General features: G+C 41.0%; 1 protein-coding gene across 2 annotated transcripts in view; it reads right to left on the bottom strand.

The window, feature by feature from the left end:
* Window positions 1–23,513, bottom strand: part of LOC129703972 (C-terminal-binding protein 2) — a 265,226-nt gene that overhangs the window by 146,672 nt on the left and 95,041 nt on the right. The window contains exons 2-3 of one of the 2 annotated variants that reach the window (XM_055646726.1): window positions 8,847–9,016; window positions 769–846 (exon numbers count right to left, since the gene is read on the bottom strand). In XM_055646726.1, coding sequence (XP_055502701.1) covers window positions 769–846; window positions 8,847–8,895 — 127 coding nt within the window. In that variant the 5' untranslated portion in view covers window positions 8,896–9,016. The remainder of the gene's footprint in view (window positions 1–768; window positions 847–8,846; window positions 9,017–23,513) is intronic. The other variant, XM_055646728.1, reaches the window with a different exon arrangement.

Genomic DNA, 23,513 nt, shown 5'->3' with positions numbered 1-23,513 from the left:
AAACTCAAATGCAGGGAGAATGGCATGATCCACCTCACTTGCACCTTCTTTAACACGGGACTTCGACAGACTGTGATTATAAATAAATACAAAATATTTCATTTTTAAATATAGAAATAATACATCTCGTCAAAGGCCGGCATGAATATTTAACAATTTATGCATACTAAACACATCGGTAATACATCTACCTGTATATCACAACCTTTCATCCTCACAAACACTGGTCTCTCACTCAGATTATTAGATGTTTTTGATCATAAATGCTACAGACCTTTCTACCTGACCTTCCTGTAAAATAAATCTGACAACAATGTACATAGGATCTGCAGACTATGATGTTCACTTCTTCTAGTGGCTACCACAAAATTCCAGATTTTAACCAAAAAATGCATTGCTACATTTGCTGAATCAGCATTATTAGTTAACATCTCTCCGATGATCTGAACCGTCTCCATTTCACCAGTGGAACACCACTAGTATTGACAGAGTCGTAATAACCATTAACATTTCTTCTACAGGGATTTTTTAAAGTATCGTTCAATTTTGCTTACAGACAATCTCAATCTGAGGTCCAGATTCTTTTCATTTACTACGAATTGGAGGAAACATTTTGTGCAAAATTTCAGATACTTTTTAAAAGTACAAACTTTCTATAAATGTCACACTTTATTTTGAATCTTTACATAGTGTGTACAATAATCCAATGGTCTGCTCATAATTCTCAGACGTCTCTAACCTTCCTCTATCTGCAATGTGAGTACATACCTCTCCTTGTTCCTGCTTTGCCTGCCAGATTGCTGTGTTCCTCTGTAAGCCGCTGCTGGTTTCCCCACCAAGCCCCCGCTTTAAAAAATAACAAGAGCATAAGGGTCCTGCAGTTTGACAATACATGTCTTTCATTGCAAACAGGAGTAAGGGGAGGGGGAAGTAATATTTTTTTTTAATTGTTGATTTGCACTCTTGTTATAAGCCACCCTTCACATGCACGAGCATAGCATGAATTTGGTTTGTTTTATTCTCATACGTTTCTGCATAAAACTTTTACAAATCATCAACATTTAGCTGATTCAGACAGACACCCAAGTACTTAATTTGGGTTGGGATGCTATCACATCTCATAAATACTGAAACATTGAAATGGGAATTGTTATTCATATAAAGGCATATATATTCAATCAATGGATCTTTTAAAAAAAAGCAATCATGTCTTAACACTTTATTTTTCCTGCACATTTATACAAAGTAATTAGAAGCAAGTTAACAAAACCGTTAACAGGAAGGTTGGTTGAGATTAATTAAATGACCTTCCCCTTCAATCATATTTTTGGTCCCTTTCCAAATAACTCCTTGTAAGGATTGCTCAAAAAGTCACTGTGAACCAATTTGGGATTGCAACTGACATTGGACACAAGGGACGGCAGATGCTGGAATCTTGTGTAGAACACAAATTGCTGGAGTAACTCCACAGTCAGGTCGCATCTCTGAAGGACATGGCCAGGGAGATCACCAGAGGTGATGAGATTGGCCATGGTCTGGGAGATGATAGCCTGGTGTTTGTCAGTGGGGTCATAGTCAAAGGATATGTAAGAGGAGGTGTCTGAGAGCGGGTGGCTGGCCTCAGAACTATCGAGGTCAGCCTGCCAACCTCGGCTGTATCCACGTATGCAACTGATATTGTCAGACACCTAATATGCAACACTGATAACCAGGCAAATTTCTTTCCGCTGTTATTTTTTTAATTTGTAATCGGATCTGGGTCCAATTTCATGAAGGTGAGATATTGATCTTATGCCTAGATTTCACTGAGGTTGGTACATCACTGTTGTGACAGAAGCTAAAAGCATCTATCCAAACCAGGTCCGTTCACACATAACCAAACACAAAGAAGTTACATTTATGAAATACTATACAAAAGAATGTTTAAACCACATTAGCATTCATCACCGAATGAATATTTTCAGGGACTGAAAAATATATCCATGTTACTTCCTTATCAGGTGTAAAATGTGTATTCTGAAATGATGGGATGAAATTATTGGGAGATTTACAAATTGTTAACAGTAGGAAGAATAGTTAGACTTTAGAGGTGTAGTGCAGAAACAGGCCCTACGGCCCAACAAGTCCGTGCCGCCCACCGATCACCCCGTACACTAGCACTATCCTACATCCTAGGAACAATTTTGCCAAAGCCAATTAACCTACAAATCTGTACATCTTTGGAGTGTGGGCGGAAACTGGAGCACCCAAAGAAAATAGACGTGGTCACGGGGAGAATGTACAAACTTTGTACGGACAGCATCCCATCCGTAGTCAGGATCGAACCAGAGTTTAAGGCAGTGTAAGGCAGCAACTCTACCGTTGCACCAATGTGCCAACCCGGATATATAAAGTTAAAAAGAGGCAATTGCTTTAAATACCTTAATAAAGGGAAACATCAATTTACATGATTACACGTCCATCACAGCGAGCGTCTTCCTAACTCTGACTAGTTTTATCCTGCCCAGTTATGACACCAATGACAAACATGTCAATTAAAAAAAAAACTTTGAAGAATGAAATCAGAGAAACCCCCCCAAACAAATGCAATAATAACTTTTTGAAGCTGATTTTCAAAGAGTCAGCAACTCAAAAGACTCAGTAATTAGTAGAAGCCTCACAGAGATCAATGATTGGGCCTCTGCCCAGCAATCCTGCTTTCTGTCAATGCATCCAAGTTCAGTTCAGTTACTGCATCGGGAGGTGCAATTTAACTGGAGCCAATAACTGATCTGGACTCTGATCACTGATATGTTTTACTAAAACAATTTTCACCTCGACTTTCAGCAATAATCGAAAACAGTTGCGAAAACAGAGCTTCACGTAGGCGGCAAATATAATCATAAGGTGTAACAAAATAGTTTTATCAAAGGGACGTACTATCGAACAGCACCTTATTTTACTTCAGAAATCTCACTGATTAGTTTGGATCAGTGGGCAAGCACAGCTAGATTCCAGGCACAGCAACATGTTATAGATAATTGGCCAGGATTTTGATCATACACCTAAACTAAAGGACAAAGCAAAATAAATGATAAGTGCAACATTTCACCTAAAAGAGTAATACCTCAGAAAATATAATGATTACTTTTCCAGAATATCAAGTTCCAGGCGTGGACTCGAATCTATAATCTCTAACCCAGAGGTGAAATCAATAAATTGTACTACACTCCTGTTTTAAAGGACAGTTTTACCAATGTAGTCAGTGAGAACCAGGTCAACATCATAGGGTGGCTATTTTAATCTGCACAGAACGAAAAAGCCTCACCACTTGATAAAGGTTTATGTTTTGCTTTTTCTGCAAAGGCTGCCTCAACTGGTAAATATTTGCAGCATTTTATTTTTATCCACGTGTCGCCTGCTTGATTTCCACTCCCAGGTAAAATTCAGGGCGTCAACATAAATTGCACTGAATTTCTACATCTTAAATTTGAAGTACAATACCAGTGCTGCATTTTCAACTAGGCTCCATCATCGAGTGTTGCTACATCAATGCAAAGTGACAGCATTTTGCAATCAGGCAAATTCCAAAGCCGTATTCCCAAACGTTACCTGACTGAAAGTTAGCAGTTCCAGACTACAGTGGAGGTGTTATTCTGTGATCTCTCTCATTAAAGGAGGCACCTTAAGACTAAAAAACGGGAAATCCAATACTGATTTGCAGGGGACAAGGGAGTAATTGGGCGACGTGAGTGTAATGAATGCTTCAACACATTTTCGTTGTAAGTAACTAGGTTTTGCTGTGCAAGAAACTAACGCTCAATCTCTTTCAGTTTTGCTTCCAGCTGTGTAAATAGACAGGCTAAGGTGCTCAACATTCTGAAGTGTGGTTCACTGAACTGGTCCCCTTTAAGAGGAAATGTCAAATTAAAGCACACAGCTGGAAATAATCTTCAATCATAATCAAATCTGCAACCGTGGAATTTTTACAACCATTTGTTCCCTTGTTCCAGTTATTTTCTAATCAGTAGCTATCAGATCTGATGAAAAACATCAGACAGAAAGGCATATTTCTCGAAGCCCAGTTCTGCTTATTTGTCCTCTTTTAACTTGTCTTCAAAGCCACTTTTGTAAAACAACAAAGCGTGATTACCCTCAAATGATGAAACTTACTTTAATAAATCGCGGGCAAAGGGGAGGCTTAAGCTGCTTTAAAAGACATTTGTTGCAAGGCAAAGAACAAATGAAAGTTGAGACGTGGGAACATTGCTTTTCCTTCACGTTCTGCCACGCACCAGTCTAGCTTTAACCACAGCAATCACTGCAAAGGACTTTTGCCAAACAGCAAATGAGATGTGAGCATTTATATTTAAACAAGATCAAAGCAACATGATCATCAATTCGATTTGGAATTGCAATTCCTCCCCCATCCAAACACTAACCTCCCCATACGCCTCCCACTTTTCTCCTCTAAACATTGGTTCATGTTGGGGTACAGGTTGGTGAGCAGTAGTTTCCTGCTGGTCCTTAACCCCATGTCAGTCCTCTTGTTGAACCTCAGGACTGCCAAGAGAGCTAGGACTGATCCTTTCCCAACTTAATGTCCATACAGTATATCTGCCAGCAGGGGCCACTGCATAACAGGATGAACAGGCAGCACAGGCTGACGTGTCCTGCACTTCACCTAGAGCGGCTGTAACCAATCATTCTATCCTTACTGCCGTGCCAGCTACAACAGACACATTCTCCAAAGGAATAGGGACTGAAGCTGGGACTATCTGGGTGTGGACAATCCCAGTGAGCCACAGCTTTTGATTCTAGTCAAGAAGTTGATGCAAGTGTATTTAACTTGCCTATATTTTTCAACCAATAAAAAGTAATGAAATGAAATAACTGGAGGGATGTTATCATGAAGAGTCATAAAATGTTCACAAAACAATCAACACAATTAAATGACATCTGAGAGACCGACCCACCATCATTAACTGAGGGAATAGTGAAGCTAACAATAATATTTAATTGAAGATAAAAATATGATCACTAAATGAAATGCATTAGAGAGCTGATGATAACACTTTACTAAGGATGGGGGCATTTAATTGTACAATCATTGCATTAGTAGTGGTTGTCCACAAGTGGAATTCATAGACATTAGATAGACACAAAATGCTGGAGCAACTCAGCAGAACAGGCAGCATCTCTGGAGAGAAGGAATGGGTGACGTTTTGGGTCGAGACCCTTCTTCAGACTGGTCATAGGCATTAGTCAGTGTGTGTCTTTGGGCCACTGTTTGCTCCAATTAACTTCTACTTATCTCACATGAAGTCACATTAAGTCTGATGCAGACATTTGGAATAGGTTCAGATCTGGCTAGAATGGCTCTGCTCTCATCGGCCACAATTATTAAAATAATGTATAAACTATAAAATAATCTCAGGTTAGAAAATAATCTTGGAAGAGATGATCTAAAGGAGGACAGCTGTGCAAATAGATCTGTTCATATTACAAGACTGTCTTCTTCATGCATCATCATAGCTCCAATGGCAAATGCGAGTGTAACTGATGACCTACTGCAGATGGCATCTACATATTTTATAAGCTTTCAGAAGGTCCTGAGCATAGTTTTTATGAGGCCAATAAATATTCTTCATTGATGAAAATGTATTTTTAATCTATAAAACATGAATGGACATATTGAAATTGACACAGTTCAGTTCTAGTAGAGTGCATTCAGATTCCAAGCCTCAAAGAAGTGCCCTACAAAACTGCCTGACAGCAGAAAAGGAAGCAGGGGAGTGGGGAGGGCGGGTATTCCTCACTCGGACTGGACAACGTAAATTAAAGAACTAAGAGTTGGATATCATTCTCTTCGTGTGAACATGGCCAAGAATCAAGTAAGATCAGACACCCACTATCCACTCCAACCCGTTTATATTTCCATCGAGCATATCTTGTTTTACTCTTCCTTATTCCTCCACAGAAGCATACCCATCATCACCCCTTCCCAATAAATAATAGGAAGGTTAGAATGTGGAAATTACATTTTATTCTTAAAATGACAATTTCATCAGTTGGGTAGTAATCGAGGTGTCCAGACCAGGAAAAGTCAGTTATTACTCAAATCCAATGATTGTGGAGTTTATTTGAGTGCCTATTAGTAAGCAATCATCTTCATGTTGAGGTTGAGGTGGATGTGTTATGTTGACCAATCACTTGCCTCCTTTTATTTATTTTGCACCACTAAAATATTGTCTATTGTCTATTGGGGTACTGATTGGGGAGGATCAGCCATGATCACATTGAATGGCGGTGCTGGCTCGAAGGGCCAAATGGCCTACTCCTGCACCTATTGTCTATAAAATAACTTATTTATATTGTACCTTCTGCAGCCTTGCAGCATGTCAAAGGCAACCAGTGAGTTAAGTGTTGCTGTGCATAGAGGCACGCCAGACAATTTTCACACCACAGGGGTACAAATAATTGGGTTTCCGTCATGGCCGTGCTGGTCAAAGGTGAAGTAGAAGCCAAGGCAGAATCATCCCTGGTTTTCTTCAACTTGGTACCTTCCTCTCTACCTGATCGAAATCTGGCTACCAATCAAGATTTCATGCACGGTTAAATATTCCTGTCAGTATAGATTTAAAAAAAAATATGAGATCATAAAATAGGAAACAGAAATAGCAGAAACCCTTCAGCCCCTTGTGCCTTCTCTATCATTCAATGTCATAACCCATCAGTCACCTCAATGCCACTTTACAGCACCAATGCCATTCCCCTCAATATTCTTTAAATCTGTCATTCTCATTTGGAATTCACCCTGTGACAGTTTGTCACCACAGCCCCTCAGGTAGAAAATTCCAACAATTCACAACGGTCTGGGGAAGAATTTATTTTCATCTCATTCCTGAATGGCCAAGATCTTATTTCTGAGTCTATGTTAATTTGACTTTAACCAGTGGAAACATCATCTCTGAACCATCTGGTAAAGTCCTATAAATGTTTCCTCAGGATCACCATTCATTCTTCTAAATTCTATAGAATTCAGACTCGGTCTGCTTAATGTGTCCTCATTGTCCTCAAAGTTGCCAGGGGTAAACGGGGCGGAAAAGGTTCGGAACCCCTGGCTTAATGTGTCCTCATTACAACACCAATTCCCATCCCATTAATCAATCCAGCAATTTCCTACTTTCTTTAAATTGAGGGGATACATTTATCCCTTTCCAAACAATAGAACCAGGTATCTGCCATCATCATGTCTACATCTTTTAAACCATGGAATGCAGTCCCATTCATTTGTCCAACATCTTTTTACCTCTAACATAATTTCCCTTCAGCAGCTCATTCACCCTAGACCTCCAATATGTTCTGGGTTTTTAATGTACATGAAGACAGGCATAAAATATTTGTTTAACTTCCCTACAATTTCCTTTCTCTGTAGTGGATCAGCAACAACTTTTGCAAATCTTTTCTTTCACGTTTCTATGTAAGCTTTGACATTCTGTTGTGGCATTCATCATCAGATTACTCTCTTATTGTAGTTTTTCTTATCAATTTATTGATTGTCCTTTGCTGAATTCTGAAATCTACCCAATCGCCAGGCTTACTCCACTTGCTAGGCTATCATAAACCTTTTCCTTTGACAAAATATTTTTCCTCATTGGCCGAGACTGGTTGGATATTTCAGCTTTAAAGAACAATCCATTTGCTGTATTCCATATACTAATTCTTTAAATGTCAGTCATTACTTCCATGATGCTTCAACACAGTTTTCCAATCTACCATAGTTCATTCACACTACATGCCCTCATTGTTTGTTTTGGCTAAATTTAATACCTCATTATCACATTCAATCTTTATTGAAAATTCTATACTATGATCACTCTTCTCTAAAGCCCCCTTAAATTATTTACTCATTATCCCTTTTCACTGCAACACAAGCTTATGCCTCAATAGCAAGTGCACCCTCCAGAGATCTATGCTAAATTTGCCATTACAGCTGAAGTAAATGCAGCAAAGTCCAAACGAAAATTTGCTCTTCGAGTTGCATCTTAACTTATAGAAACTTAACTTATAACTTACCATCGCTGGAGCTGGAGACCTCCTCCGACTGACCTTGAGCTCCTCCGCGGGATGCGGACTTACCATCGGAGCCGATCCTTTGCCTTTGATCGCTCCAACCGCGACCCGTGGAATTTACCATCACGAGCTCGCAGTCTCGGGAGAGACCGTGGATGTCGGGAGCTCCAACGACGCAGAGGTTCGACCAGTCCCGACGTGGGCTTCGATCGCCGGTGCGTGGAAGCTGAGATCCCCCCGATGCAGGAGCTGATCGTCCTGATGCGGAGGGCCTGGCGGAGGGCCCGGCTACAGAAAGTCATCCCGTCAACGGAGGGCTCGAAGCCCCCGACCGCGGGAGAACAATAAAGGGAGGAGATTTGAACTTTTCTTTCACCTTCCATCACAGTGAGGAATGTGGAGGAGTCACTGTGATTATTAAATACATGTTAAAATGTATTTTGTGTGTTCCGTTGTTTTTATTTGTATGACTGACTTGGCAAATAAAAATCCTCGCATGTTGCAAAACATATTTGGCTAATAAAGTAATATTGTGACTGTGATTGGAACATAGAAAATAGGTGCAGGAATATGCCATTCGGCCCATCGAGCTAGCACCGCCATTCAACATGATTATGGCTGATCATCCAAAATCAGTACCTCCTTCCTGCTTTTTCCCTTGATTCCTTAAGCCCTAAGATCTGAATCTAACTCTCTCTTGAAAACGCACATTATTGGGCCTAATGAGCAAGATATTCCTGAATTACAACCTATTTTTTGCCAAACACCATGAAACTGTACAGTCCGCATACCTTCGCAAATTCGATCCAATCGTTGCCTCTTCACTTTGTGCTTGTCCATCAGAGATGTCAATGGTGCCCCTTGAAGAATGTGTTTCACTATAACAACCAAACAGCGTTCAAGGTGGTCACTATTCAGATGAATCCACAAGAGTTCAAGTGCATAGAGTTAATCCCAAATCCTGAAAGGAGATTTGAAGAGACAGTAGTTTAGTAAAACTGGAACATTGTGGATATTGAATATAAACCTTATATTAAGTTGGTAAATAGAAAAGACTTTTGTTAAGTCTCAATACAATTTCTGAATCAGAACATCTCTATCAATCCCAAGGGTGTGTTGCAAAGGGTGCAGAGGATGTTGCCTGGATTGGAGGACTTTAGTGTTAGAGAGATTGGATAGGACGGGCTTGCTTTCCGTGGAGCAAAAGATGCTGAGAACTACCCTGCCAAAAGGTATATCATATTGTGGGAGGCCTAGATAGGAAAGAGAGTGAGAAATGTTCTTACCGTGGTAGGGGTATCAAACACAACAGGGAATAGGTCTACATCAGTTCAGTTTAGTTTATTGTCACATGTACCAAGGTACAATGAAAATCTTTTGTTTCCTGCTATCCAGTCAGCAGAAAGACAATACGTGATTGAGGTGCGAGGAGAGAGTTTTATAGGGGATCTGAGGGGTATGGGGTTTTTTTTTTACACAGGGAGGGACTGATAGTTACAACTTGTTGCCGGAGGAAGTGGTGGAGTCAGTTACAATCACTGCATTGAAGAGTCATTTAGACTGATACTTGAATAGGCAAGTCATAGAAGAATATGGACAAATGGGATTAATGTGGATGTTTTAAAGTTGAACTCCCTTGAAGCTTAACCTATCCAGCCTGCAACAAGCCTTGTTTCTCACATAAGAAAAGTCAAGAATACAATAGTTACCTATGAGAAGACCAGGAAAATTATGGCCCTCTTCATATTTTTTGACATTTGCTGAGCATTAATAATTAGAAGTCTATGAAACTCTAATTTGTGATCAATTTAACAGTTCAAGTGATGTTCTAAACCAAGGGTTCCCAACATCGGGTAAATTTCGCCTACCCAGGGGGTAAATTTGTTGATTCTGGATTTGTACATATTTTTTCTCAGTGACTGACTGTGTTTGGTTCTGGTATATGTTCATCATTAGTTGCTCATAAATAAGTGAAATAACACTGCTATGTTGAAGTTGCCAGGGGTGAACGGGACGTAAAAGGTTGGGAATCCGTGTTCTAAACCCACTCAATCCAAGTCTGTGTCATGACAAAGGTAGGTTTAGGGTTTCAAATCTAAATTAACTTTAATGCAATGTTCAGGGTACATATGTAACCAGATTTCATACACGTCTCCCTTTGGGGTATTTAATAACTCTTTAAGTAATATGCTATCACATTATGGGAAGATAATTCAGACTCAATTAAGAAGAAACATTGAACTGCAGACAGACACAAATGCCGGAGTAACTCAGTCGCACAGAAAGCATCTCTGGATAGAAGGAATGGTTGATGTTTCGGGTCGCGACCCTTCTTCAGACTGAGCCTTTAAAAGAAGGGTCTTGACCCGAAACGTGACCCATTCCTGCTATCCTGAGATGCTGCCAGTCCCACTGAGTTAGTCTAGCATTTTGTGTCTATCTTCAATGCAAACCAGCATCTGCAGTTCCTTCCTACACAAAGAACTGCAGATGCAGGTTTACAAAAAACAACCCACAAAAGTGCTGGAGTAACTCAGCAGGTCAGGCAGCAGCTCAGGAGGACATGAATTGGGGACGTTTCCGGTCGGGATTCTTCTTCACACTCAGAGCTATCCCTGTCCTCCAGAGATGCTGCCTGACCAGCTGAGTTACTCCAGCATTTTGTTTTTCTAGATTCAATTAAATAGTGCGACATTCAATGAAATATCACGCACTATGGTTACCGCAACTGTCGGAGATAATCTTAGAAAAATCACAGTAGAGTAAGAATCATCTGACACTTGGATTTTCAAATAATAAGACCTTTTTCTTGAGAGACTTGAAGCTTGTGTACTGATTCAGCACAAGGAGACACGGATCATTGCTGCTTTGATCATGCAATAAGGAAGGTTACATTAGAATCTATATTAGTGCTGGAGGTTGAGTGAATCTAGAATATTTTCTACATCCTTTACAGTCTCAGACGTGTCTACTGTCAGATTCTCTAAACATCAGGCACTGTACAAACAGTGGTAATGGTGCATCACAACCAACCTTCCCAATTCACAGCTCTCAGCGTCCACAGTATTGCTTTGAAAGGTTAACACAATGATTTAAAAAGAAAAGCATGTATTTTGAGTCAAAACCGAAATACATCATGTTGCCCCCTCCCCCACCCCACAAGACTAATGGAGCTATCTGAGAATGTGACACTCTATTGCCTTCAATTTTGTTTGATTTAACAAGACAAAAATGACCAATTTTTGGTCAAACTATTTTTGCTATTGTCATTGTGTATGAACAATTTTCTGTAGTCTCGACAACACACTTTTTACATGTATTCTGATGCTTAAATGTATTTTAACATGGTTTTCATAAATTATTTTAGAATTTACCAACATTAAAGTTGCCACAATAAAACTGCTATAAAGGGCCTGTCCCACTGCGGCGATCTAATCTGCGAGTTTAGAAGAGTTTGCCCTCGACTCAAACTCGCAGAATGGTCGACACGTGGTCCTAGGAGTTCAATAGGCAATAGGTGCAGGAGTAGGCCATGCGGCCCTTCGAGCCAGCACCGTGGTCCTATGAGGTCACTGGAACTCTCCTTCATGCTCGAGGGAAGTTCCCGAATATTCGCGGCCTCACCTAGATCGCGGAAAATTTTTCAGCATGATGAAAAATTTTTCGTGAGTAAAATTTGGTCGGCATGGTTCTTTTTAACTCGTGGTGCAGTGGAGTGGGATCGCTATTTAGTTACAGGCAGCCGTAGGCAATCTCGTTCGCTGACCGGGCATTTTGATTGGGCTTATTAGAGTTTTCAGGACCAGGTTTTCCAGGCGAGTGCGCTCGAGCATGAAGGTCGAAGACACTCTTCTTAACTCGCGGATTAGGTCGCCGCAGTGGGACAGCCCCTTAAGTACTGGCAGTGTTACTATTTCAGTATTAGAAACTGGAAGTATCCTGAGCTAATTCTGCTACCACCATCATCTATTGTTACGAGGTGGCTCCCACTGATTGTCGCCGGAAGCTTGCGTCCCTTTTAGGACGGATGATGACATCGATGTCAACGTTTGTAACAAGATTGACTCGAAAGAAGAAATATTAGATTAATGATCCGTTTTTGCATGTTCTGGCATTCACAATCTCAGTAAAATCTACTGCGAATTACGAATCACTTGCAACTTTAGCAGAGTCCATTGGTAGGAAAATTATATTTCCAATTTGTTAATGGATGAGAATTTAAGAAAAAATAATTTGAGTAATGTATTTAATGATTCAATGGTTCAATCAATGTTCGTTATTTGGTTCGGTATTAACACATGTACTGTCAAATTCCACTTTTTTGCATGGAAAGGTTCAGTAAAGGTTTACCATACCCAAGCACAATCTCCAATTAGTACAAAGTGCATAGAAATAGTCCACTAAGACAGTATACAAGAGTTGCCGGGTTTTGCCGCTGTTTTCATAGTCCAGTCGCTCGGTCTTCTCGAGGTGAGTCCCGGGCTGCTGCAGGGCCTACGGCCGTCACCTTGGTCCGAATCAGCCAGCAAACCATCGTCCCTCTCCTCGCCTGGCCAGCCCTTGTGCCCCTAGGGCACCTCCCACAGCCGACCTTGAGGGTGCGGAAGGCAAGACCCAGGTTCTCTTACCGCCCTTCTGCTCTTCAACTTAGCATTGCCAGCCATTACTCAATTACGTTACAGAATAAGATATCACCTATCCATTGCAGTCCACAAGTGTATGGTTTCACAGTCTTTTATGACTTTATTTTTTTCAAATAATGAGTACAGGTACTTTGGTTTTAGAAGCAAAACAGAGTCCCTTAAACCACTTTTCTGATCATACTTTTTTTGTCCCAACAACCCTGTAGGAAAGAAATTATTTTAATCTCTGCCTTTAATCATTTGGTGATCATTTTAATTTAAATCCAGATAAGATACTTACTCCATGTCTATCTGATCAAATCAGTGTCTAACTTTGCATATCTTCATTATATCACTTCATAATTGCACATTTATTTAAAACAAAGATAATCATCTGCAGACTGGGTGTATGCAAAGACTTCATCTGCACTGAACAAATCCACTTTATGGTCAAGCTTCATGATTTAGATGCAGAATTGTACGGCACAGAAACAGGCCCTTGAGCTTGACGGGTCGACTGAGCCAGCTCATTATCATATGCACAAGTATGGTGAGAAGTCCACGTACAATGAAAAATCTTGCTTGCAGCAGCATCACAAGCACACAGGCTCAGACTCATTACTGTGAAGAACATAGTTGGTAAACAAAAACAAGTTCATTGAGCACTATACCCATTGTCACAGTAAAATTAGAGTTGAGCAGATTGATTTAGGAACCTGATGGTTGTTGGAATGTAGCTGCTTCTGTGAAATTGTAGGAAGTATTCACATCTCAATTGTATCCAGACTTTCAGATATGTCGGAAGGAACTACAGATGCTAGTTTAAACCGAAGATAGACACAGAAAGCTGGAGCAACTCAGTGGGTCAGACAGCATCTCTGGAGAAAAGGAACAGGTGATGTTTCGGGTTGAGACCCTTCCTCAGAGTGATGCTACAGTTTAGACCTAATTACATATCGTCAACATCAAGGTTTAGGATAGATTAGATAGATCCAAATTCTGAATTTGGGGAATTTTGTAGCTTGAGTTACATGCGAATGAATTGGAATTTAAACATTCTCTTAAAGGATCCAATAATACCTGCAGGTAGACACAAAATGCTGGAGTAACTCAGGGCACGGGCAGCATCTCTGGAGAGAAGGAACGGGTTACGTTTCGGGTCGAGACACTTCTACCTGCACATTTTTAAAAAGCCAAAAGCTTGGATTCTTCTGCCTAGTTATTTCATTATCTGAAAGGAAAAGAGTGGGAACAGGGGAGATGTTGAGGACCTGCTTATTGCTGGCTAACTGTAAGCACAATGTTACTTTGGCCACACTGCATGTCATACAAGAGATTGCCATCCTCCCTGCACTTCAGAGCACGTGCAGCATAAGTATAAGTGGTCAATTATCAATAATGGAGAGCCACTTTGGATTTGCTAAAGGCAAATTGTGTCTGGCCAATCTGACTGGTGTTTTCAGATGAAGTAACATAGAAGGTTGATGAAGGGACTGAAGCAGATGTACTCTAAAGTTAAGGGCAAAAAAGACATAGGGAAGGAGATTTACAGGAAAGATTATCAGTGGTTCTGATCCAAAACTCACTTCTTGTTAAAGTGGCGAATACAGAATTGATCAGTTTTCAGAAGGAAGTTGTACTTGCAAAAATAATTTGAAGGTTATGGCCTAACTACACATGGAGGCAGTAAGGCCTCAATGGGCTTAATGGTCTCTTCCTCTCAAATAATAATGGTATGATCAATGAGTTGCTTCCAAATCAGTGATCCAGAACCCTACACGTTTAGAGCAATAATTTAACCACTATGTAATTGTCATCTAATGTGATGAAGCAAAAATGTATTCAATAGATCTCACTCATGGAGTATTCATTCTCCGTTCAAAATTACTAAGCAGCTCAGTGCCCCTGCCAAACTAGACCATGTTCAGTAACAGTCAGCCTTCAAGAAGCAGTTCCTCTATTTTTTACTTTGAACTCTTAGCCCATGACCAAATTATCCCACCCAATGATCAACCAGTGAAATCGGACACTGAAGGTTTGCTCTGCCTGATCAATAACATTATATTATAGGTGACTGGGTAAGCTAAAAGCATACGTACAGTACTAAAGAGAGGAGCCAACTGGAATTCTGCCTGTGCAGAATATAGAAGAGCAGTTGCAACCTTTTGCCAACTGGGAAATGGGGGAATAAATAAATAGACATTGATGTTATTTTGCAGGATGTCATTACAAAATATTTATTTGGCAGAGCATCCTCTGGCTTCTGAGTGTTCCGATAGACAAGAAGTGGGTGAATTTGTTGAAAAATCTCACTCCAGGTTCGCAAGCGATTAAGGTGATGAGGAAATTGGCCCTCCAATACGGCGTGTGCTGGTTCAGTGCGAAGCGCATGTTCCCCCTTATTCTTGTAACTAATTGAAAGATTCCCTCCATTCAATGCTCAACACATTGATAAGATATAAAACCGGGAAAGACAAAAGCATTCAGAACTGTATAACTAGAACATTTGCATGTACTTTTAGATAAAGAATTAATTAGTACTTGAGGAGATAAGGGCCGTTTGAGTTAAAATGTTTTATTTTACCACACAATTATCATCTTAAGAACGGGTAATTGCATAATAATTCTCATTTCCCCTCAGCACAGTGGGTGTTTTCTCAGCAAATCGTGTTTGAGGTTCTCAATGACTCTTTACATATTTTTACGAATAATCATCTGATAAACGCTCTGTGCTGAGCAACTCTATCTGTTTCCCAGGGCATATGTGGGTTGCTTACTCTGCACCCCTGTTCTTGTCTATCTGCTGCTCTTTCTCCCACTGGCTAACTTCCTCTTTACTACGTTGTACCACTAACTACAAATTATCTGTTGGTGTAAAATGCCACCACTAAATACTCCAGCTTCCTCCCCACCCCACCCCCCCCCATCATCCTTAGAGCGCACATTTGCCTTTTGCTTTTCTCAATGAGAACTGATCTTGCAAATTGAGCTTTCAAGTGCCTGTGCTTTTCTGGATATCATGTCTGTAAATAGACTATACACCAAAATTCAGCTTCCCAGTTACTTAAATTGTCAGAGTACTCAACCCTGTGATCCGTTTCACCTACTGAGCCCGTGACTGCTTTTCAATTTACCAGCTTCTCTTCAAAGTAGGTCATAGTGGAAGTTTCACTGTCTTGGGATCAGCTAAATCTCTGCTGTTTCTGAGTCATAGGTTAACCTCCAACTGCCCTTTCCAGCAAAAATTCTGATCTACACAGTTCTGAGAACTTCAAGTGCACAGAAATCCTCAATGCGTGACCCAAAACATCACCACCAAACCCATTACCAAACATGGCTGCCAAGCCAACAATAGTCCCCACTAACTCCACCTACCTCTGTCGACTGTATCCCACCCACCACAATAGATCACCTGTCTTAGCTCTGGACACTCATCTCTATTCACAATTTACTATCAGAAAATTAGTGACAGGCTCATATAATTTGTGCTTCCATTTCCATTTATAGACATCGTTTGGCTATCAGTACAGACCCCAGCTCATCACTTCTAACTTCTATTTCTCTCCTCCACAAAAAATCAGCTTCATTCTTGGTGGTGGATATTTGTCTTCATCTCTCTATTCTTGAGTGCTCTGCTCTCCCATTTTCCTGCACTTCATTGCTCTTCAATGTTTCTATGCCGCCCGCTGCTGCTGCTGTCTCAGGCTTTAACTCTCATTATGCCTTTCTTGACAATGTCCAAATAACCCATCGAGGTCTCCCCATAAGCAACTATCCAACCGGCATCATCCTGCTCTCTTGCCAGCTCCTTGGGCAGAGGGTAGATATCTGGTGGAGAGCAGTGAGGGGGAAGGAGTGGGGCAAACGCTGATGTGAAGTGGAATCCAGGAAATGAGGGGTTCATTGACCAAGAGGTCACGGGAGCGAGCAGAAAGGTGGAGATAGTAACTGAGGCTGGAGGTGATACATGAAAAAGTCCCATGGGTGACATGAGTGCCAATGGTGGAATTTGATTTAAAAACTATATGTGGGGAGTGATATGTACAACCAGTGGAACGGAACTTGGGGGGGGGAGACAATCTGGAAAAAGGATGAGTGGGTGATATGTGAATGAAGGAAGTGGAAGAGGGGAAAGGAACGGGGTAACTGAGGCAGGGCAGTGTTTGTAAAGGTGTCAACAGGGAGGTGGTGAGGTACAGGGGGAGGTGGGTAGGTGAGAAGGGGACAGTGGTTGATTTATTAATCTCTAAATTGTGGCAGCTCGGCTAATTTTCCATCCAGGGTAACAGAAATGTTCTCCCAGCCACTGTCTTCACTCCTTGAACAAATTGTTCCCCATCAACTCTACCACTTTCATGGGCATCAATCTGAAGTGGACCCTCACTATAACAGCCATGATACCCATATCCAACAATGAGACAAACTTTGTCCATGGGTGATTGCCACCACTCACTTCCATCTAACTAAGCCCTGCACAGCTCATGAATCAGTTCATCTTCTGTGGAACCTTATCTATTACCTAGGTGACCATCCAGCTTTGATTTTGCTTTTGCATACCTTTCATTCATTTGTTCTTTGTACCTCTTCATTGCACTAGTTTCCCTCTTATCTGAATCTCAGTCCGAAGAAAGGTCTCGACCCGAAACATTACCTATTCCTTTTCTCCAAGAGATGCTGCCCGTCCCGTTGAGTTACTCCAGCATTTTGTCCATCTTTGGTGTAAACCAGCATCTGCAGTTCCTTCCTATACATTACTGCTGTTAGAGCTGACTATTCCAATGCTTCCCTAGTCATCTTCCCTCACTTTCCTCTTTGTAAAAACAAAATTGTTCATCCATTACCCCTGTATTTCATGTTGAGGAATCCTTGATTTTAAAACTGCCATCCTTGTTTTTTTTTCTTAATGTCTCACTCACCACATTCCTATCTCTATTGTTTCCCCCAGACAGTCAATGATCAGAGATATCTGCTCTCCTCCAAAATATCTACCTCTGGCAGCTCTGGTTCAAAGAGGCCCAAGCCCCAAGCATGGGAACCCCTCACCAAAATTCTCCACCTGCCCACTTCCTCTTTCCTTCCTTCAGATACCCACTTAAAACCGCAATGTGTTTTGTTGATGATAATGGACCAGTAATTGCAATCTATTAGCTTGTTTCTGGAATTGTACATTTCAGAAGAAAATCAGCTTCTTACAAACTTGAGTATAGAAGTTGGGATGTAATGTTAAAATTGTACAAGGCATTGGTGAGGCCAATTCTGGAGTATGGTGTACAATTTTGGTCGCCTAATTATAGGAAGGATGTCAACAAAAATAGAGAGAGTACAGAGGAGATTTACTAGAATGTTGTCTGGGTTTCAACAACTAAGTTACAGAGATAGGTTGAATAAGTTAGGTCTTTATTCTCTAGAGCGCAGGAGGTTAAGGGGGAGACTTGATAGAGGTTTTTTTAAATGATGAGAGGGATAGACAGAGTTGACGTGGAAAAGCTTTTCCCACTGAGAGTAGGGAAGATTCAAACAAGGGGACATGACATGAGAATTAAGGGACTGAAGTTTAGGCGTAACTTGAGGGGGTACCTCTTTACTCAGAGAGTGGTAGCTGTGTGGAATGAGCTTCCAGTGAAGGTGGTGGAGGCAGGTTCGTTTTTATCATTTAAAAATAAATTGGATAGTTATATGGATGGGAAGGGAATGGAGGGTTATGGTCTGAGCACAGGTATATGGGACTAGGGGAGATTATGTGTTCGGCACGGACTAGAAGGGTCGAGATGGCCTGTTTCCGTGCTGTAATTGTTATATGGTTATATGGTTAAATGACTCCATAGTGAACACTTTTCCCACACACGAGTGTGGGGAACAGACTGCATGGTGCATGTGGACAACGGCCTGGTGTACACGGAAACTGGATTCCAACTCGAGTTAGAGAACTTTCTGCTTCTATCCTTCCCTCTTCCTGGCAATCGTTGGGTGTCTTTCTGGGCTGCAACTTTAATTCCTGTAGCATCCGGGACAATGGGATTTTAGTACAAATTCTTGAGCTTGAAAATGTCTTGCATGGATAGCTATGGATAGCACTCAATGCTCATTTGTATGAATTCATACACTGATGGGTTTCATACAAATAGTATTTCATCTGACCCAAGAAGTCTTCACTCTTTCAGTGGCTGCAAAGGGGGAAATTCCCCACCCGCTTATTTGTTTATATTGCCGCTAGTTATTTTCATTGGAAGATTTTTTGATATGATACCTGTACTACAAGCAAGCTTGAAAAGTTGCTTACAGAGGGCTCTTGCCAACATAATTATTTAATTGGTGTGTAGTACCAACTATAAAATCAATAACACTTGGGGAGGGGAATTGCAAGGGGAACTCCATTTAATTTTATCCCCAATCACCATATCCGATTGCTTTTCACTCAAAAATCAGAATGGGCGACTTTTCAATGCAGAAAAGAGGCATAAAATTGTAAAAAGAAATGTTACAAACGTGCACACAACTTAATGTTATTAAAAGGGGATGAAAGGAAAAGAGGAAACACAAAAGAACAGAAGTGGTTAAAAGAGGTGATTTTGCACTACGCATTGGTTTGCCTTTTATTGCCAAGGTCAAATGTTTCAGAACCTGAAAGAAGCCAGATTGTTAAAAAAATAATTAGACATGTAAAATGATCCAACATCAGCCACTTCATGTGCCAGACCTAATCTGTGGATCTTCATGTCACACTCCTTACAGAGGAACATTAGGGGCAATGCTGGAAGGGTTCTGGACTTTTGACTCTTAGGTCAGTGGTCTCTTCCACAAGTCGTTAATGGCAAATTGAAACATTCCCCACATAAAAGTGACACATTTCAGCCCATCAAAAATCAAAGCAACAGGCATGGGTCAGCTATAACTGTTACAATACCGGATTTTAATAAAGGAGTGATGATTCTTCCCTCACAAAATAAATCTTGTTCTTTTTCGTCCTTAGCAAAGGTGGCCACTTTAGTATAATTGCCGCAAGTTTCTGCAACTGCCGAGGTTTAAGCTAAACCCTTGCTTTAGCAACGTCACAATAAACATCCATTTCAATAACAAAACAGCTAAATAAGCACACAAGACTACACTTCATAGGCTATATTCATACTTCTAAACAGTTTCCACAAAAGGCACATCCGGCTAATAATTTCTTTCTACTCATTTATGTAATGAATTTTGCCACTCATTATTGTAATAACTCTTTTCCTTCATCAAACATGGGTTTCTGCACTTGATTGTATAAATAGGATGCAGCATGAACTATTACTCATGAGACTATTTCCATGAAATGACTAATCAGATACATTTCTGTTTTTCTTCTGACATCACAAGAGTGGCTTATTATCGCTTGGAGCTACACTCTGATAACAGCGAGAATAGGCAGACAATGTTGGAGTCACTCAGTGGGACAGGCAGCATCTCTGAAGAGAAGGAATGGGTGACTTTTCGGTTCGAGACCCCTCTTCAGACTGAGAGTCAGGGGAGAGGGAGACATCGAGATATGGAAGGGTAAGATGTGAAAACACAGATCAAAGGGGACGATGCTCAAGGAAAATGAAGAAAATGAAGAATGGTTCATTGTTAGAAACATAGAAAACATAGAAAATAGGTGCAGGAGTAGGCCATTTGGCCTGTCGAGCCTGCACCGCCATTCGATATGATCATGCTGATCATCCAACTCAGTATCCCATCCCTGCCTTCTCTCCATACCCCCTGATCCCTTTAGCCACAAGGGCCACATCTAACTCCCTCTTATATATAGCCAATGAACTGGCCCCAACTACCTTCTGTGGCAGAGAATTCCACAGATTCACCACTCTCTGTGTAAAAAATGATTTTCTCATCTCGGTCCTAAAGGACTTCCCTCTTATCCTTAAACTGTGACCCCTAGTTCTGGAGGAACTAGTTAGCTGAGGGGAAGGTGACAACGAGGAATCCAGTCAGTAAAATTTAATTAGGAGGGCAATGAAACTAGTCGGAAAACTAACAGCATCGCCTCCTAGGCCAATTGTGGTCTTGAATCATTCTCCAATAAGTGTCTTAAATCTGCCCGATATTGTTCCAAACTGTGACCAGCTGTTCAACTGTAACTGAAACCACACAACAGTCATGCATTAGGTAGTTACGTTTCTTTTTTTTATTTTGGGGTCAGCCTAGTCATTTAAATGTTATGGTTTCAAAACTATTTTGTCAAAAGCTCAGTGAAAGGAATCTTCAAATTCACCAACTAAGACAGTATTTAGCTGGACTTGCATTTTGCAACTTCACATGTCCAATGATGTCCCTTAAAGAGTATTGGATGGTCCAAGAGAATTAAAAATATTTGTAAGGCACGTATCACCACCCACCCACCCCCCAAACCACTAAATCTTTACCAAAATGGATTGAGAGTGACACAAATAATTAGTGACTGACAGATGCCTGCCACCCTGGACATCCCCTTTTCTCTCTTTTATCTTCTGGAATATCCAGACTCAAGAACAACTTCTTTACCACTGCAATCAGACTCCTTGGTGTGTGACACAGTAGCGCAGTGCAAGAGTTTCTGCACCAGAACCTCTGGTACGAGCCTGACTCTAGTACTGTCTGTGTGGAGTTTGTACGTTCGCACTGTGACTGCGTGGGTTTTCTCCAGCTGCTCCGGTTTCCGACCACACTCCAAAGACATACAGGTTAATTGGCTTCTGTAAATTGTCCCTAGTGTGTAGGATGGTGCTAGTGTATGGGGTGATCGCTGGTCAGCACAGGCCTGGTGGGCCAAAGGGCATTATTGCACTTTCTTCTTTTACTACTTCAGATTGCTCTGCAATCACGGCTCAATCTGCCATTTTGCACTCATCATTGAATTTATTTCTCCATCTATCAATTATCATGCATACTGTGTACTCTATGGACTTCACACCAACAAGGTATTTCTTTGCACCCCAGTGTACATAAACTACCTGCTGTCTTTCACCTTCCTATACACAACTTGGAAAAAAGTCAAATAGGCACTATTCTACAGAAAGGTTGTAATTTTCTACAGCTTCAGAGGGGGTAGTGAAAATTGTCAGATTACCCACTGCCAATTTCAACACCTGCTCGTAATTTTCCAACCACTCTTTGTAAATCAATTGCTGTAAATTATTTTTATGCCATTTTTGAAGATTAAAATTGCTGCTCTGGGAGGTTGGATCGCATGGGATCCAGGGAGAGCTGGCGAGCTGGATATAGAATTAGCTTCATGATAGGTGCTAAGAGGTTGATTTTGGACTGGAGGTATGCCAGCAGTGGTGTGCCTCAGGGAATCGGTGCTGGACCCCATGGCTGCTGGTCATCCACATCGTTGATTTGGATGAAAATGTATAAGGTAGATATGATGGTGAAGAAGACTTTGGGCATGCAGGCCTTCATCAGTTGGAGAATTAAGTATAGAAGTTGAGATGTTGTGCTAGTTAGTGAGGCCCGACATGGAGTATTGTGTTAAATTTTGGTCACCCTGCTGTAGCAAAGAGGCCATTAAGTTGGAAAGAGTGCAGCGAAGATTGGCGAGGATGCTGTCAGAACTTGAGGATCTGAAGAGAGAGAGAGAGAGAGAGAGAGCGAGAGAGAAGGCAGGCTAGGACTTTATTTTGTGGTGCACAGGAGGGTGGGATTGATATACAACGGTGTATACAATCATGAGGGATACGTGGATTATTTTCCCATGGTAGGGGAAATCAAGAACTGGAGGGCAGAGCATTAATTTGAGGGAGGAAAGATTTCATTGGAAACCTGAGGGGTAACTTTTTCCACACAGAGGTGGGGAGTATATGGAACATCCAGCAAGAGGAAATAGTTGAGGCAGGTAAGTAACAACAACATTTAAAAGGCATTTATTCAGATGCATGGGTTGGACAGATATAGAGGGATATGGGCCAAATGCAGGCAAATAGCACGAACTTGGGCATATTGGCTGGCATGGATGAGTTGGGCCGAAGGCCTGTTTCAGTGTTGGGTCTTTGATCTCCTAAGTCCAATAAATGATTGCAAGTATTATCTTGCAAAGGATTAATCAAATCAATTATGAACATGTCATTTAGTAATGATTGTTTAGACTCAACATTTTTGCTACTTCAGAAGAAATAAGCATCTTATGAAATTTACAAAAAATATTATCGGACTATTTAAGTGTGTTAAATGCAAGTATTTAGAAAGTTGTTTGAAATGGTGTATGAAAATACAGGAATGTTGATAGAGGGTAGGACTGCAATTCAAACCAACAAACATACATTTCCAACCAGGAAAACTGTCATGTGCACGTCCGAGGATTTCCCCCCCAATGCTCCCTCACTGAGGGACACTGAAGCTAATTAAGAAGCCCCTGTGGTTGAAGCTGGCTAATTTCATGCAGACTAGGGATCAACATGGGTCTGAATCGGTTAATGCCACATTATTAAGATTTAAAACCCAAGTCTAGATTTGGTCAAATTGTTAAGGAAGTAAACATAAAAACCCATATTTGTTTCAATACATTATTTGTCCGTTACATATGAGAGGATGAATACCCGCAGTCTGAATATTTAAGGAATCTTTTCTTAGACATTTTTCACTGGAGAGTCAAGTGACCCAAACCTTGTAGGAGTTTACAAGCTTCCTTTGTGGACAACCTTTGTGGGCGGCATGGTAGAGTTGCTGCCTTACAGCACCCGAGACCCAGGTTCGATCCCGACTACGGGTGCTGACAGTACGGAGCTTGTACGTTCTCCCCGTGACCAAAATGGGTTTCTTCAGTTTCCTCCCACAGTCCAAAGAAGTACAGGTTTGTAGGTCCATTGACATGGTATAAATGTTTAAAAA

Source organism: Leucoraja erinacea, chromosome 15 (genome assembly GCF_028641065.1).
Source record: "Leucoraja erinacea ecotype New England chromosome 15, Leri_hhj_1, whole genome shotgun sequence".
In the NCBI taxonomy this organism is placed as follows: domain Eukaryota; kingdom Metazoa; phylum Chordata; class Chondrichthyes; order Rajiformes; family Rajidae; genus Leucoraja; species Leucoraja erinaceus.
Note: the sequence above shows the minus strand (reverse complement) of the source record. Positions and strands in the feature narration are given on the sequence as shown.